General features: G+C 39.0%; 1 protein-coding gene across 3 annotated transcripts in view; it reads right to left on the bottom strand.

Moving 5' to 3' along the window:
- Positions 1-885: 885 nt before the first annotated feature.
- The window catches only part of UFM1 (ubiquitin fold modifier 1), a 28945-nt gene continuing 10882 nt past the window's right edge, over positions 886-18948 (bottom strand). The window contains exons 6-7 of one of the 3 annotated variants that reach the window (XR_005989407.1): positions 10359-10444; positions 886-1259 (exon numbers count right to left, since the gene is read on the bottom strand). Coding sequence is in view for 2 of the 3 variants with exons in the window: in XM_041766258.1 (XP_041622192.1) it covers positions 17916-17983 (68 nt within the window). In the remaining variant the exon portion in view is untranslated. Of the gene's footprint in view, positions 1260-10358; positions 10445-12508; positions 17984-18948 lie in introns of those variants that run through there. The other 2 variants (XM_041766259.1, XM_041766258.1) reach the window with 2 other exon arrangements.

Here is an 18948-nt window from a genome sequence, read left to right as displayed (position 1 = left end):
CTGCACAGCCCGGGTCGCCCGGAGGCAGAAGAGTGCTGGCTGTTCTGTGCCCTCCCCACCTCCACCCGTCCCCGGGGGACCACAGGATCACTGGCTGTGTCCGCTCAACGCCCTGGGATCTGGGGCCTGTGCTGCTGGCATCATGCTCCCGCCTGGCTCTCCAAGGCAGCAGGGTGCAGCCCCCTGTATGCAGAGCAGCTGCCTGGGCTGCTCCTGGGCCCCCCCGGGCCACTCCAGCCCTTGACCGAGCTCGGCCGCGGGTCGGTCGCTCTCCCCTGGGCGCACTTCCTGGTTAGTGACCCCGGGAACCTGGGGTCCCCACTGCCTCTCCTGCGGTTCTGCCCGAGTTCCCTGCAAGCGCCTTTCCGTCCAGGAAGAATCTGGTGCAGATTTTTAAAGCTCCTGCTTCTCCAGGGCTGGGCTCTCCTGTCCCAGAGGCTTTTGCCACCTGGCTTTAGTCCGGCTCCTCGTGGGGCCCCTCCCCCACTGGATTCTCCGCCCCCCCGCGCCTTCCTACCTTATGAGAAGCGAAAACCCTTCCCATTGTAGCATTTTGTAGCATTCCAGCTGGTCTCTCTTTAAATCTCAGGTCGAATTTGTACGTTTTCAGGATGATTTGAAAGTTATCTAGGTAAGTCGATGGGGACAGGTGACTTGGGGACCCTACTCCTCTGCCATCTCGCCCCCCCAAAAGCATTTCTAAGCAATATACAAATATGGGTTCTCATGAATTTCATAGTAGCAATTTGATAATAGTAGAAATCAAAAGCACTGATGGATTTTTTATATTTTGATTTTTTTTTCCTAAGTAGAGATATATGCAAGAAGATCCTTGGTCAATCATCGTTAGAATGGTTTAACACAAAATAAGTTATAATCACAATCTTTGCATATAATTAACATTTACTAGCATTTCAATGGTCAGTTTTCATCAATCATTATGTAAGGATAAGTTTTGAACATTTGGTGAGCATCATTTTTCAGACAGCTTATCCAGAGATATCACAGATGAATTCAGATAATCTTTAAGAAGCCTGCTGATACTATTTTATGTCAAGGCAAGAATGTTTTATGGTATGATAACAGAACTCTGGGGTTTCAGTTACACATTGCTCCAAGTTCTTGAGAAGAATCAAAGGTCAGCTCGGAGGGAAATCCTGGATTTAATCAGAGGCACTCCTGTGACCTTAATCTCCACCAAAGCAATGCTTCCATGATTGGATTCCAGTTTTCATGGAATTTTGTGGCCTGTAAAGAGGCTTATGAAACATAGGAAGCTCTTAGTAATCAATAAAATAGCACACAGGCGCTTATATTATTCATCAGAGAAATCAACTTTGATTTGATTGCACAAAATTTGTGCCACTCATCAACTGTATAAAATACTCAGCATTCATATCCTGTGTTTTGCATCACTGCATTCAGTTATATTGCCTTTAACCCAATGGTACACAAAATCCTAAAATTCTGTGATATAACAGCACTCTCACATACAGATCCGATCAGAGCTATGCTAAAGTTTCATTCCTGGGGACGCTTCTACATTTCTCCTAATGAAGTATACAAAGTAAGCTGCTTCCTCATTCACCAGTAATTGCTGTTCATTGCCTTTGCTCATGTAATGATGAAAAAGAATTTTTCACATAGGGAAGAAAGGGTAATTAGATATGGTTATTCTCTAGTTTGATCATTACTGGGAAATAATAGTTAATTAACTAAGTTGTCCAGGATAGGAGCAATTATTAGTCAGCTTGAATTAATGTTGGTTTTATTTTTTTCTTCTGAAAGATTGTACCTGTGGTTCTTTTACAGATGTTGTGTAATGATCTCCTCTTTATCAGGATGGTGGAAAATGCAATCTATGTGTAACTCATTTATATTACATTTTATACTGCATAAAGATGAAAAGGGGTAAAATAAACACAGAAACAAAACAGTACTGACTATAATAGAATTTATGTCAAAATTTGAGTTGAACTTTTTGGATGGAGATTTAAAGACTCACATTTAAGTTAACCCCTCGGGATATTCTCAATTTCTCCCACTCATACCTTTTCCCTTTCTGTCTGATGTTTGTTTTCCTTAAAATGCAATCCACAATGTTCAGCTCTAATTTTTCTCTAAATATTTCATAGGGATAGTCCTGCTGGCCCTGTTTTTTGCATTCATTTATCATTCACTGATTTATTAAATATTTAATGAGCACAAGGTAGGCATTCAGAATATATGTGATAACAATGCACATTTCCTGTATTCACAAGTTGATAATTTTGTAGGCTTTGTATCTTAGAAGATATTAAAAAATATCTTAATTAATTCAAAAAATACTATATGTGTGTGTGTGTGTGTGTCATGAAATGACTTATCAAACAGAAAAGTGTTGCATATTAATAGGGATTACTAGAGAAGTTAGTGGAATAAGAAATATATAATAGTTTAGAATAATTCTTCATTAATTACTTTAAGATATAAAATATTCACTTAAAGGCAAATTATCATACAGTATTAGACAACTTTATTTAAACATTTACTTGGGGGCACCTTGGTGGCTTAGTCAGTTAAGCGGCCCAGTCTTGATTTTAGCTCAGGTCGTGCAGGGTCCAGGGATCGAGCCCCAAGTTGGGCTCCACACTCAGTGGAGAGTCTGCTTGAGAATTCTCTCTCCTCTCCTCCTGCCGCTCCCCCCACTCATTAGTTCTCTCTCACTCGCTCTCTCTCTCTAAAATAATATAATGATAAGTCTAAAAAAATTTATTTGGCAAATGTCCCATCTAAGAGTTCTATATATAATGAGAAATGACATTGAAGCCCTCATTCTTAGATGTCTTTGCTCCTCCATATCCCTGTTAATGAAATAAAAAGAAAACTTCATTGTTGTTAAGAAACCTTTCTTATGGTATGGTATTCACCCTCAAAGCTACAGCTCCCAAGTGGCAAAATCTTCGAGCCCAACACCCTCTTCTCTTTCCTCCAACATGCCATCCTTTGGGTTCTTGACTGCTTGCAAGGACGTACTCACAGAATTCTGAGCTCAGTTGGCACATCTGAACAGGCAGAAATCAAAAGACCTTTTTTTTTTCTTTAAAAATATTTTATTTATTTATTCATGAGAAACAGAGAGAGGGAGAGAGAAGCAGAGACACAGGCAGAAGGAGAAGCAGGCTCCCTGCAGGGAGCCCAACAGGACTTGATCCCAGGACTCCAGCCAGGATCACGGCCTGAGCTGAAGTCAGACGCTCAACCACTGAGCCACCCAGGCATCCCCAAAAGACCTTATGTAAGCTATGTTTTTCTCACTAATTTCTCTATAGATTTGGGTCATAGTTAACTCATTTATGAGCTGGAAAGAGCTATAAGGTTGTTGTGAAAATCAAGTGAAATTAAGTGTGTAAAGATACTTTGAAAGACTATAGATAAACTAATGAAACTTAGGATGGTGGCGCTATTAGACTATCAGCCCCTACGAGCCAGGTTCTAGGTTTTGTTCAGTTTTTCTTTTATTCTTCATAGCATCAAGCACAATTCATGGCCCAGTGTAAACAAAGTTTTCTGAGTGAATTAATCATCTTCACAAATAAAATGAATTTTTCCACTTAGAGCTTTTGTAAAGACAGATTGGCTTATTGTCTGTGATATGGTCCCAAACTCTTAAGAGTGAAACCGACATGAATCTAGTTCTTCCTCATGCAGAGCTTTCTGCTCATCCAAGGACTCAAGGACAGCCATCCTTCATGGAATGACCTAGAAATCTACGTTGCCTACAACTTGTGATTTCTCCATCTAACATGGGCCTCCTCTAGAGAAATAGAGAATCAAAGAGGGCTTTTTCTATGCTTCAGTTTGGAAGTGAGAGTGACTCACAATGCTGAATAATGAGAAATGCCGGCCCAGTGGGAACGGCATCTCTGACAGTTCACCAGGAGTCTTTAAAAGAAAGCACATGAAAAAAAAAAAAAAAAAAAAAAAAAAAAAAGAAAGGATAAAAGAAAAAGAAAAAGAGAAAGAAAAAGAAAAAGAAAGCACATGGAGTTCGAGGATACCTCACTCCAATCAAGCTTCCTTTACTACAGAATGACTATTTTATAATAGTCTTTCCACCATAATTGGAAATGTGTATTGTCTTAGATCCTAAAAATAGGGGAATATATCTTTTAAAATAATCAAATAGGAGAAATAAGAAGGGATAAAATAAACATTTACATAGCCAGGGAAATCTTTAAAAAATAGCATCCCAGAAAATTTTTAATGTTTAATTCAGAGGTTTAATGGGAATACAGATAGTAAGAGAATGGAAGATGTTCACATGTTTTGAAATGATAATATAAATGTCTAGCTTTTAACGGCTTTTACAAGATAACAAAAATATAATCCTTGTTTGTTTTGTTGGGAAGGAGGTGGGGGCAAAGAGAGATAATGATAAGACAAAAAATTAAACTAAAATTTACTGAGAATATTTTCAGGTACTTCCACATGTTCATGTCTGGTGTGATTATTTTCTAAATTTATTTTACTGGGAAAGAAACAAAAATAATCCAGGATTTGAATCGAAATCTTTTAATTATTCCTTCTCCATATATGGGTCCAGGGTGACACCTCCAGCCTGAGAAGTAAGACTGACCTGGTAGCAGAGATTGTTCTCCAAGTTGTGGAAATAGCTGTGTCATGTTTGGCCTCAAATCAAGGATATAAGCAAAGTACAGATACCTTGGATCAACTGTACTCAATGAAATGAAGGAGAAATCAATGTGTGGAATGAAGACTAATCTTTACAAAGTAAATTTGATTTTTATTTATATACAAAAGTACATGTGCAAATAATGGAAAAAAATCCATAAAGGTAAAGAAATTCACAAATAATCACAGCCCATAAATGCTCTGACAATCCCCCTTTAGTAAAAAGATAAACCCATCCCAACATGTCAATAAAATCTGTGAGAAAGAAAAGATTCATTGTATTGCCAAATTTTAACTGCTTCTGTCAAGCGCAACTTAATAAAAATGTGCCTTACTTCAAAAGCTGAGACAAATCAGATGTTCTCTCCTTTTATTATAAATCACTGCATAGATCAGCCAACTCATGTTCCTGGTGGTGAATTGATTTGGGAATGCAGTATACAAAGCTATCTACTTATAGCTAAAACTATTCAGACTACCAGTATTTTTATAGGCAGAAATATATTCCTAATGTGTATATGTATGAAAACACATGTATGCATATCTGTTAACATTTCATAGCCATGGACTTAATGGTTCTCAAACTTGTCTCCCATCTGAAGAACTAATTCTTCATTCTTGGCAGTATGAGCCCATTTTAAAGGTCAAAGATAGAAAGTTGATTCTTCATTTAGCACTAAGAAAAATGTTCTCTTGGGACAGAACCTTTCAACACCATATATTCTGAACCAATTTTCTTTAACTTTGGCCCAGACCAAAGTAAAAATTTTTACTGCTGTTGTAATTTTGTGAACAACTAACAGAAGAAATATTGTCCTTAGAAAGCACACAGAAGGGTCACAGCAGTAAGGGCATAACTAGAGATACCAGATGATCTGTGAAGTCACCAGTGTAATAGCCACATTTCTGGTAGCCTTTAAAAACATTATTAGAATGGTTCCCACTCCAGGCAAAATGGGTTCCCATCCCATCTCAGGTGAAGGAATGAGTTCATAGTGGTCCTTGTCCTAACTGGTCTTGCCAGATGAGTAGTAAGTCAGGATGGTAGGAAACTGTTACTTCTGTAGCAGGATTTTAAAGCAAGAGTTAACAGAGACAAGAGAGGGGCAGTGTAGCACACTAGCACAGAACACAAGCTCTGGTGTCAGAGTTCACTGGTGCAAACCGTGACTCATGACTAACTTGTGGTGAGACCTATAGCAGGTTGCTTAACTCTCTGTTCCTTAATTTCCTCATCTGTAAACAATGTATAAACACACCAGTGTGCTAACGTGAAGAGTTAGTCCAATCAGATTTACCACAAATGATGAATCTCAACCAGTACCGACTTTACTAATAATATAATAGATGTCAGATCAAGACCAAGTAAGTGTTCTTTCCAGACTATCAGTGTAGAATCCCCAAAATCCTTTCCATACATTTCAGATTTAACATAGAAGTCATCACTGATTGATCTCTTTTCCTTAATAGATTGTTGGGTCCACATTTAAAATATGTTTAAAATTAGATTATTTCTCATCACCTTCCTTTCTAATCTAAGTCATCTTTTTACTTTGCCTGCACAGATGCAAGAGTTCCAGACTGGTATTCTTCCTTCCTTATATTCCTTCTCTCTCATAGTTTAGTCTACACGCAGAAACCAACATATTCTTGAAAAATGCAAATTGTATTATATCACTCTCCTGCTAAATGCTCCAATGACTTCGCATAGTACTAGAATGAAATTCAAAGAATTAGCAAAGCCTCTATGATCTGGATGTTCCTCTGACCTCATTTTTTCCTGCTCTTGTCCCCATGGCCACTACTCTAGTGGCACTGGCTCTTTTACTGTTCTTGGAGAATGCCAAGTTTGCTTCTGCCTCATGGACTTTGGATCCATTTTTCCCTCTGCCTGGGAGGCTTATCTCTCCTTCATCTCAGTCATGTCTCTATGCATATAATACCTCTTTAAGGGAGCCATCTCTGACCCTGTTAACTCATACCATCTTTCTCATCACTTATTATTCTCCTATCCTGCTGTATTGTTTGTTCCTAGTACTTATCATTTCCTAATATTATTTTATGTACTTTTTTGGTTATTATTATTATTTTTTTGTTACTCTACTACTCAAGTCTTTGAAGGTCAGTAATATACTTAATGCCAATGCCTCCTCAGTGCCTAGAGCAAAATTTAGAATATGTCAGGCTCCTCACTCAGGGGGGAGTCGGCTTGAGATTCTCTCCCTCTGCCCCTCCCCACTCATGCTCTCTATCTATCTAAAATAAATAAATAAATCTTAAAAAAAAAAAAAAAGGAACATGTGCCTTTAATAGAAAATTTGGATGATATAAAAATTTTAAAAAAGGGACACCTGGGTAGCTCAGCAGTTGGGCACCTGCCTTCGGCCCAGGGCATGATCCTGGAGTCCTGGGGTAGAGTCCTGCATTGGGCTCCCTGCGTGGAGCCTGCTTCTCCCTCTGCCTATATCTCTGGCTTTCTCTCTGTGTCTCTCATGAATAATACAATTTTTTTAAAAATCAAAAAAAATTAAAATCACCTAACCACTGCTAAAATTTGAGCAGGTATATAATTTTTGGTATATTATATAGTCTTATATTCTATTTAATATTTTATCATGAATACTTTCCAATGTCATTGTTATATTTTGTGCATAATATACTTTAATACCTGAATCTATTGTTTAACATTCAGATTATTTCCTTTTTGTTGTTTTGATATATAATGCTGTGATGAGTATCTGTACAGAAACCTTCCTTTGTGTCTCTGATTGCTTCCATTTAATAAGTTCCTGGAAATGGAAATACAGGTAAAAGGCGGTATATAAGACTTTTGAGAATGTTACCCGTGGAAAGATGGAATCACTTCCCGTTTACATCAGTCCTGTATAAGCATTTATTTTTTGCATCTTTACCAATACTGTGTATCCTATCTGAATTTTAATCTTTGGCATTTTGATGGATGAAATAGCATATAATTGTATTATTTTGCAGCTCTGATGTCTCAGGAGTTTGAAAATGCTTAAATATACTTATAAGCCATTTGAATTCCTTTTTCAGCGAATTTTTATCAGTGAGTGTTCTTTTCTTTACTGAGTTGCAACGACCCTTACATATTAGGATTAACACTGTCTCACCATAGATATAAAAAAACAACTTTGTTTTCACTACTTGAGAGAAATTCCTAGAGCGGCATACAAAAACAAGAAGCAGAAATTGCTCCAAATCAAGTATCAAAATTGGGGTTGATTTGATCACAAGGAACTCAACAAATTTTGATCTCTTTCTGTGTGCCAAGGACCACACAGGGCACAGAGTGAGAACACACAGATACTGTGCTGCAGTCACACAATGCACATGGGGAACTAACCATGAAAAACATGCTAAGGTTCGAGACACTGACCCTAAGGCCGTGTGACTTCCCTGGGGATGTAAGGGGAGCTTGTGCTGTTGCTGAATTCCCTTCCAGTCCTCATTTTGCCTGGAATGTAGGCACACGCACGCATTACACAACCAGCACAGACAGACGTGCCAGTCACGCAGAACACACCCACCCACCGGCTCCCTTCACACCTGTTTATTTTTTTACAGGTCTCTCTCTTTGTCCTGTTTACAGTAAAGGGTGCTTGGTAGGTGAAGGTGAAAACGGAGGGCCAGAAGGGCCTAGTAGAGCCATCATTTCCCTTATGCCTCCTCTTTAAAGTTTCTGTTCCAGTGGCACAGTTCATGCAAATGCGGCCCCTGGCTCCCTGAGCTCCTGGTCCCGGCCTCCTGCCACGCTGACCGCGGAGCAGCAGCCAGGCTCAGCCGCCAGCTGCCAGTCCACGCCCCTCTGACTTCCGTGGAGTGCACCAAGGGCGCAGCTTGGCTAGTCTGCTGGTGGAAAGGCTATGACAATACAGTTTGTTTTAGGTAAATCGACAACATGGAAGTGTCTCTTTCAAAATGAGAAAAAGACATCGTGTTTTTCAGAAAAGGCCATAGAACTTAGTGGTTTAAGAGAATCAGCCCTTGGAGCCAAAATCTCTGGGTTTGAATCACAGCCCCCGACACCTGTTAACCAGGTGCGGCTGCAGGTTACTCGATCTCTCTGTTCCTCAGTTTGTGTCTATGAAACGAGGAAAAAGATAATATTCCTTAGTGCTCTTAGGAGGGCGCGTGAAACCCTGGCGGCAGTGGCGGGCCGACCCGCGCTGTGCGGCTGCGCGGGCGCTCGCGCTGCGACTGCGGTGAGAGCGACCCAGGACGCGCGCGGGCCCTCGAGGAGCGCAAAGGGAGGCGAACCTGACGACTCCGCCAACGCCAGGCTCACGTCTCCCCGAGTTCCCACGGCCCGAGGGCGCGGCCGCAAGCGCGCGGGGGGCGGGGCGGGGGCGGGGGCGGGGGTGGACGCGGCGCCGCCAAGCCCACGGCCGGGGGGAGCCGTCGCCGCGGGGATTCTCAGAGACACCAGGGCCAGACGGAGGACCTGGATGACGAGTGAGGAAGCGAGACCGGCTGGTTTGCGTGTTCCCTCCCCGCGCTTGAGCTGCCGGGCGCGAGGGGAGGGGCGCAGGCCCCGGAGGCCGGAAGCGGGGCCTGGAGCGCCCTGCACCACGTGGCTCGCGCCGCGGCCCTCGCCGCCGCCCCACAGACACCGGCGGGCCCCGCGGGCCGTCTCCCGGCCCCGCCGGCGACTGGCTTGCACCCGGGAGCGTCGCGCTCCACCTTATTTTCGACTCTAAGGAAACACGTGATCACCAAGTTTAGAGACGGGACAGAAGGCCTCGTGCTCAGCTGAGACAAACGACCGCTCGGAGGCTCGCCGGCGGCCGGAGTGGAGCGGCCCGGGGAGGCCTCCAGCCGCCCCTCCCTTCGGCAGGCGGGGTGGGGTGGTCGCTCTGTTCCACGTATTTTTTTTTCTGACTCTATTGAAAATGAAGTCTTTAGAGGCAGATTTTTTTAAAGAACCTACTTTGAAGTCTCTTCAACAAGCAGAAAGATACCTGTAACTGGCCCTGCGGCTTCCGTCTCCCGCTTAATCTGAAGTCTGAGGTTAACAGCCCCTCCCTGCTTGGGCTTAGAAGATACTTAGGATACCCACACTTTTTTTTTTTTGTTTCTTGCTTTGGTACCAAATGGGTATCTGAATGATGGATACAGCTTTTTGCATCTTTGCAAGTTAGTGTAGGCGATGAAAAATGCTGCATGGCTATCAAAAAGAAAAACAAAACAAAACAAAAAACCCGACTTCACTTGCTGCAACGATATAGTTGCAGAGTTGAACCCCCAAGCTAAAAGACCTAACAGCTGCAGACCTCTCAGCCGCCGCCAACGACTCGAGCTGATGACTGGCTACTACTCATCAAGGTGTCTGAGCTCTGTGCCAGAACTTCTCTTCCTTCAGCTGCGGCCTTCAGAGCTCTGCCCTCTGCGTGTCCCGGGCAGGGCCGAAAGAGAAGAGAACTCAGTGTCATGGCTGCTGTGGCCCTGCATCAGCACTAGGCAATGAATGGGTTGTTGGAAGGTGAAATTTGGGGGTTAAAATGCATTTCACTCTTCCTTCTATTTCCCCTTCTACTTATTCCAATGGATTCAGTTGACTTTTTAAATTATGGAGCTTTAGTCATAAATTTCTGATTAGACTTGTGAATCGTATTCACACATGCAAGGATGGGGGGCACATCTTGTAAGTTTATGAAAATCACCTATAGGCTTATCTGCGAAGCTGCAGCTCACCAGCAGTATGCGATGGATTGTTATTGGTTGAACTGTGTTCCTTTTCCCCAACCACCTAGAAACAAAACAAAATAGATATGTTGGAATTCTAACCTCTAGTACCCCAGATGGTGATTTTATTTGGAAATTGGGTCACTGCAGATATTAGTTAAGATGAGGTCATTGGTATTGGTCCCAATTCTCTTATAAAAAGGGAAAATTAAAACAAAGAGTCAAAGAAAGAGGGAAGATGTGGACTGACAGGGAGTCCTGGAATGGATCTATCCTTCAGAGCCATCAGAAGGAACCGGCCCTTCTGGCACCTTGATTTCAGACTTGTAGCCTCCATAATTGTTTGTGGAACAGATTTCTGTTGCATAAGCCACTTAGTTTCTGGTACTTTCTTTTACAGCAAACTAGTACATAGGCTTACACTTTAAAATTGTTATTTCTTACTTTGGACACCATATTGTTTCATTGATATTAACTTGGTCACTCTAGATATTTAGTACAAGAGCAAGATCAGTTGAAAAATTAATTCGAAGTTATTCTTACAGCTTATTTTCAGTGAAGTTTCTAAAAATCATAATTATGTGCATCCTCTGTATCTGTTCTAATAACACACTATATTATAGTAACCTAGTTAAGCATTTTCCTAATATGGTTCTTTGGTTCTCACCAGGAACGACTGAACAGATCAGGTGCTAGACTTCAGATTTCCTTCTGCTTCTTGGCTGGTATAGTAGTTTGTGTCAGATTGAATTTCCAATTTCAGAACACTCTCTGAGACACACCCATATGAATTTACCCACTGCTCTTGCCACTTCATACCCCAAAATACCTACTATGCCTTGACCATTACCCATGAGATTTCTGATCCTTGACGAGTCTTCCAGTCTAGTGAAGATGGAATTTCTAGTTCCATCTTCACTCCTGAATTCCAAGTGTTACCTATTTTTGTCCATCTTTGGTTACTACCTTGATTTCTCGCCTTGCCTCTTTTGCTTTCTAACCTTATCCCCAGGTTCACTGATGTTGGCCTTGGGGATCCTGTACTCTTTACTAGACCCATTTAACTTATCTGGTGGAGGCTAAAGTTTTATGAGTCGGAAGCTGTAATGGGGGTTTGTCAGGCCTCAAATGAGGGACAAAAACATCCAATGAGACCTACGGAAGATGGCTGAGGTTGCTAGAAACTGCTGCCAACACAGCCTGCTCTCCATGCCTTGGGAGCATGGACTTTAACTCTGAAGAGCAGTGAGATGGTCTAGATCATCCTTGCATCCTTGGTAAATAAATGCCTAAATAAAGGAATGCAAGAATTTCAAGTAGATAGCTATGAAGCAACATGAAGAAATATGGATGCAATTATATTCACATCACCCTCCTTTCTCACGGGCTTCAAGCTACATGGAAGGGTTGAGGTCAGGAGGATGAGGAAGCAGCAGCTTGGTAGAGAGGCAGGTGGCCAGAGAGAGGCACCAGCTTTCTAGCTTTTGAACGAGGCTAATGCCCCAGGGTCCCCGGCACAGAGGCCAGAGGCCGTGCAGTGCAGTGGCCAGGAGTGTATGTCCTGGGGTAGCACAGGTAAGGTAGGAGTTACACCTTAGCTGCTTATTAGTTGTAGAACTAGGGGAAAAATACCAAATCTTGTTGAAAAATCCAGCTTCTTAATAATCCAAAGTATGGTGAAAAAGATATTATTGACCTCATAGACTACAATGAGGATTAAATAAGAATGTAAAAGCTAAAATCCAGTGCCTAATACTAAAAACTCAAGAAATATTAGTTGTTCATACGTACTCTCTTTTAGGAAGAAATGAATAGTGATTCTCCATTTATAATTTAGGTTTTAGGCTCAAAGCGCCAGGTAGATCTCTCTCCCATACCAAGAAAATAAGCAAACAATTTGTTTTAGGCATTTTCTAATCCTATGCCCAAACTGAGAATGTTGAGTAAAACAGTCTAGCAGATAATGGGTTTATGGGGGAACTCATAAAGGATTAAGATATCTCTGTGATTCACTCATTTACTTATTCATTCCTGCCTAACTTTCACACTGAAGGATAATTCAATAAATCTTCATCCATCTATACGTTTGTCTAGAAAATCAGAGGCAAGTACTTGAGACATCAAAATGTTTGTGGCACTGACAACACATACCACAGTTTATTTCTAAAACAGCTCATCAGCTGTAAATTGTACATTTAAGAATTTATTAAATCCAGTGTTACACAGCCAAACAAATATTGACATGATGCATCATCACAATATGCTCTCAATAACAGTTTTTACATTGCTAACGAGTTTTGCCAGAAAATCAGAGATTTATGCCGGTTTGTCTGCCAATCTTGGCCGCTGTTTCGCATCCAGACAATTACCACAACACCCTCTATAAAGCAAAGCAGATAATAGAGCCTCTTTTCGAATGCTCACAATTCTTTTTGTTGTATATATACTGAAAAAGAGCCTAAGTGCGTCTATACAGATTAATGAATGTTAAATTTTTCAAGCCAAGTGAGATCACAGAAATGTTCAAAAAGCAAGGTTTGAAGTACCCTTTTTCAGTTTGGAAAAATATTTCAATTCTAGGAAAATGATAGCAAACATGTAATGATTTGCAGGGTAGAGTTTATAATCATATAGCCCTAGGAGCCGATCTCATTCTAACTTTGGACACATTAACCTAAATCTTGGCTGCTTAACATTAAAGAAAAAATTAATACCAGCATTTTGCACAGAGATTAAGGATTAGAGATCATACTTGTGAAGTGCCTAGCACTGTGCCCAGCACATTAAAAAAGGTCTTGGTAAACATCTTCATTTCCCATATAGCTATGTGGATTTTGTGGTTTCTGAAATGGGTAAATTTTGGGGACCCAAAGAAATGAGTCTTAATTTTATTTCATCTCCAGCATTTAGCAATTCCCATGATATAGCTAATAATTAATATATGTTAAAAATAGGAGACTGCTTTTCAATTTTAAAAGTGATTAATTCATTTAAGTCAGACTAAATTCTCAACTACAAGAAATGGTGAGGAATATATTCATTAACCACATATTCTAGCAGAAGTTATTAGGCATGAGCTACAAATTGTTGCAATTTTCAAAGTTTTTATCCTCTTATGTAGTCTTTTGATCAAAGTACTTGTTACCTATTACATGCAAGGCAATTTGGAAATCCTGTTTTAGTCACAATTTTATGCTTTTATAAAATTTATACTTTAAATCAGAGACAAATATGAGACTCTGCATTTAACAATTGCTACAATGGGGTAATGTACGAATTGCAATGGTTTCTTAGAGAGTTAAACATCTAGCTCTGCTTGGGAGGAGTGAGGAAAGGCTCCATGGCTTTTAAACTCGAGGAATCAATCCTAGGTTTCTCAGGAAAGACCACTGGAGAACATAAAGGCATAAAGGTGTGAGACCATGGCACAAGAGAGATAATAAATATTTGTAGTTCAGTATAGCTGCAGTGCAAATCAGAGAAGGAAACTGTGAGAAAGTCGTGGTAACAGCTGACTGAACAGTTCATGAAGGGTCATACAGGTCACATATAGATTTTTATTCAGTAGGATTTCGACTAGTGGAACTACACAATCATATTTCCATGCCAAAAACCCCATTACAGCAGTGTGAAAGAGGGAACAGAGGGACTAGAAGCTTTTCCAACATCATTTATGAGAGGATGAGAGCTTTAATTATAGTAGATCTTGAGACAGATTTCATAAATGCAATCAAAAAAGAATCTTGTGATGGGTTTGCTATGGCAAAAGAAAGGAATAAAATCTAGTGAGTTCCAAATACCTGGCTTAGGCAATTTGGAAGAATGGTTTAATTACATAGCCTGATTTAAATAATGATTTATCTATCTCCAGTATTATCATAGGGTGGTTCCAGAATTTCTGTCTTGGAGGGCTTATGGGCAATAGTCTGGTTAGAAGATTACCAATCTTGTAGTTGCATCTGCAAGATACATAAAATTACAGAAACATAAATTGTCTGATGGAGCTTATGAATATGGTGCCATAGTCCTGCTCCCATTATGCCAGTCTATGGAGTGGCACCAGAATCATAATTATCTTTATTTGATTTGACTTTTACTGTAATATCCTATGATTTTTACCATATTTACCACCAAATTTATATCATGTATTGAAAATACCATTCATGATTATTACATACATATTAAGTACTCTGAAATAAGAATTTAAGCCCTACACATTTTCTTTTATATTTTTAAATTTATAATTCAATACACATACAGATTTGGTATACCGTAGACGATAAAAAAGATACTAGAAAATTCTACTATGATGAGAAGAGTTTCAAAGTCATAAAAGGGGTCAAATTCAAATCTTAACCTACTTCAGTCTCTTTCTTCTGTAAAATGGGGATAATTTGGAATTGCTGAAAATGAGGTAAGTGGAAGTATATCCAAATATTTGACACACAGTGGATGTTCAATACATTTCTTCTGGGTGAGTTACTTATGTAAATTATATATACATGTGTACATATATAACCACAACCGACATAATATATAAATATGCGTATGTATATAGACATATATATATATATATGCATATATGATTTACCTATGTAATTGACTGTTTTGTAAACAGACTTGGGAGCAGTCAACTTAGAATTGCTCCACTAAAGTGTATTAATACTTTCAAATTCAAAAATATTTCAATGACTTGGGTAAAAGATTATGATAGATTTTTAATATTTTAATTTGGGAAAAGGGGGCTTCAAGGGGACTGCATTTTCTTCCCATTAACTTTTCTTTCAAATAACTAATTTTAGGAAATAAAATATCCATAAAAACTATTGTACTTAAAAACAATGTAAAGGGAGGCTTTATGACCAGAGTCATTAGCCTGCACTCTCTGCACTTAGTCAACTACTAGAGAACCATGAAATGGAATGTATACTTTCCAAGATTCTAGAACATACCCTTGGACTTAATTTTGTTCATCTACAAAGTGAAAGGTTGGCCTTATCATTTTCAAACCCAGCTGCACAACAGAAATCACCAGGACTGCTTTTTGTAAACAGATTCTTATGTAACATGCAAGATTATAGGATTCAAAACTTTTGAGGTGGTTTCTGGAGATCCATATTTTTAATTCTCTAGGTGGCTCTGATAGTCACTTAGGTTTAGAACCTACTAGTCTACCCAGTTACTTTAATCTCTTTTTTGTTGTTGTTTCTGAAAAGGGACTGGAATTTGGAAGTACATATTCATTTCTATGACCTACATCTTTGCCCCTGCTCACCTTTTTTTTCAACATATGCTATATACTGGCTCAATGGATGTGCTGATTAAGAGCTTTTAATAATGAAGAGTAGACAATACAGCTTACAGAATGACAAATGTATTTTCATAGATATTATATACTAATCATGTATTTAAATACGACATTTCAAAACATTCTGCATAAAGAACTTACAGATCACAATTACTTAATAACACTATGTCCAGTTCTTTGGGAAAATGTTTGTAATTTAAGGGACTTAGCTACAACAAAATTTTTAAAACCAAAGAAATTACTTTATGGCAGAGGATATCATAACTTACGTAACAAAGCAGGCAGATTTTGTTGTAGACACAGGATGGAGGTAAATCTCATTTAAATGAAAAAAATTCAGGGAATGGGGGCAGCCTGGGTGGCTCAGAGGTTTAGCACCGCCTTCAGCCTGGGGCCTGATCCTGGAGACCTGGGATCAAGTCCCACGTCGGGCTCCCTGCATGGAGCCTGCTTTCTCCCTCTCTGCCTGTGTCTCTGCCCGCCCCCCCTCTGTGTCTCTCATGAATAAATAAATAAAATCTTTAAAAAAAAATTTTTTTTCAGGGAATGGGTATTCATACATTTGAGCATTTTTTGTTTAGAAAAATAAAAACTTCCCAAATATTAGCAGCATACCTTTCTACCTTTACAATTCAGAATTTTACTGTTCGTCTGTCAAATATATGACAGCATCTGGTTAATTTCTTAAACTTAATTAGTGTCACCCTTGAGATGCTGACCCTGTTGCAGTCCTTTCATATTTTTTTCTCAATGAACCTATGGCCTTTGACAGGGAAGGTAACTGAAACACGCTTAGATAAAAACTGGTCTTAGAGATACTTTATTCATGAATAATTCAGCAAGTACTTATTGAAAGCCTGCTACATTTCCAGGTCTAGAAAGAGCAAGATAGATACAAAGCCTGCCTCCAGGGAGCTCACCAACTAGACTATAGCAGGCCCAGCACTGGTTCAAAATTACTATGAACCTTCCTTTCATCTTCCAAGATTTATATAGATATTAATTTCCTCTGTAAGGCCAAATAAAATCTTCCCTTATGCGTATCATTTTTTAGATTATCATAAGGGGAACTCTGAAGTCTGTGTGTTGACTAAGCCTACTTTGCTTTCTCTGATTGCCCTTCTGCTCCTTCTGACAATGTCATATTTTCTTTCCCTCTTGGTTCTCCACAACACACTCTCTGTGCTTTTGCCAATCCAGTTGGCTTTTTCTGTGACACTCTTTCTGTTCCCCTTCACTGTCTTTTGTCTCCTTCCTCCTTACTAAAAAACTGGTCATTGGGGCTTTCCTAGGATCCTTTTCCTGACTTCTTAATCATATCAGTTGACTAAACTTAACACCTCCTTAAATGTTGGGTCTTTAGTAAGCATAATAATCAGGATTTCCAATTAGCATTTCCTAGAGCTCTGTTGTGAATTGACATCTTTCCAATACTCTCTTCCTGAATGCTATTTAGAAATATTACCCTCAATAAGACAAGGATTTCTTGAGGATTCCTGTTTTAAAAGTCTCTTAATAGAGACTGATAAAGGATACATAACTCAGCAAAGAAGGCTTCTACTTTATTCTTAGTTCCTACCAAGTATAGTATTCTGTAAGATCATAGTTAAAACTCTTTGGTGTGGGATATCAATTTTATACATAAGGGCTAGATCAAAAAATTCCATTTTGGGGTCTCTAATATAGTCTGAAACGTAAACAAAACCTAAATGATAAAAAGCTGATATAGTTAACTATTCATTGCTATGTCTATGTCCTTTATCATAAACAATATAAAATTAAGAATTCAACTTTTTTTAAGTCTCCAAGTCAGATGCTATCAAGCATCTGGAGCAAGCATGTATGTCCCATGGTCCTTTTATAAAATTTTAACTCAGACACACAGAAAATTTGGTAAACTTTAATTTTCCAAATGTTCTCAGTAAGAATTATCAGAAGCATCCACCACTTACAAAATACAGCTGGATAATCCACTGAGCCCAAATGAACTACCTGTTACGTGTTGTGAGGTAGCAATGACAGACTATGATCTTCTGTGGAGATGGTACCCTTTGTGCATAAACATTCCCTTGTCACAGGAAGAGTGTGAATAACAAGAAGGGACAGAGCCACCCTTCATTATTTCATCAGCTACTGGTCTTTTCATAGTTCTAAATGCCTGATTTCGGTTTTACAACAATACCAATATTTATTTGGAAAGGTCATCCTATGTTCCAAGCAGCAGATATTAACAACTTCCAACACGATCTCTAGGAATAATTCGAAGTTCTGAACCATGCTTTAGGAAAACATTTCCTACACAAACAAATAAAACATAAAGTCAGGTATTTTAAAAATGACAAGTTATCTTAGCATTCTAACAACTATCGTAATACAAGATACAAAGAAGTGTAAAGTAAGTAGGTACAGAAGCTCAAGTAACTTTAGAATCTAACTCCATGCTTTTTAAGGCCTGTTCCCATCCCTCTCACATTCTCACAACCCAACCATATCTGAAAATTTTAAATAAGAGCGCTAGCCACAAAAGTGCTAATACATACACTCAGCAAACAACAATGTAACTTAATTTAACCATCAATATTTGCTAATTTAGTACACATTAAAATACCTAAGGATAGAAAAAAACAGTAAATATAGATTACCACAAATGACCGAAGTTTAGAAACCTGATCTAATCTATTTTTGCTCAATTGCTTGCTGAAATTTTCTTCACGCCCCATGATATACACAATTCAACTTTTAAGGGTAATAATACAACACGCAACGTGTTACAATAAGCAGGAACTCAAACAATATGAACTACTGACCATTTCTACAATAAGAAAAAATAAAAACTTTAAACCCAAGATACCTCCACAATAAAATGCCTCATAATTTTCAATAATCTTAATAACATTATATACTTAAAACCACTGATTAAAGCAAAAAAGTTACAATTTTACATCCTTCTTCATTTTCTACATGGCTAAATTTCAATTCCAAGGCCTTATGAAGACATTGTAATTTTGTACAGCACAGATGTACTTCAGAATATAGTAATTTAAACGTTAACTACTACTCAAATTGAGATCACACTAGATTAAAACATGCTTAATTTTAAAATACTGTAATTAGATGATAACCCAACAAAAAGTACATCTAAAAATATAAAATTACCTATTAAAAAGTTTAAGACTACTTTTACTTTGCCTGCTTGTTAGGACATTAATATACTGCACTGTAGTTCTAAGTGTGGACTAAGTCTCTTGAAATTTTAATGA

This window comes from Vulpes lagopus, chromosome 8, assembly GCF_018345385.1.
Source record: "Vulpes lagopus strain Blue_001 chromosome 8, ASM1834538v1, whole genome shotgun sequence".
In the NCBI taxonomy this organism is placed as follows: domain Eukaryota; kingdom Metazoa; phylum Chordata; class Mammalia; order Carnivora; family Canidae; genus Vulpes; species Vulpes lagopus.
The sequence above is the reverse complement of the archived record's forward strand: the minus strand, read 5'-3'. Positions and strand labels throughout refer to the sequence as shown.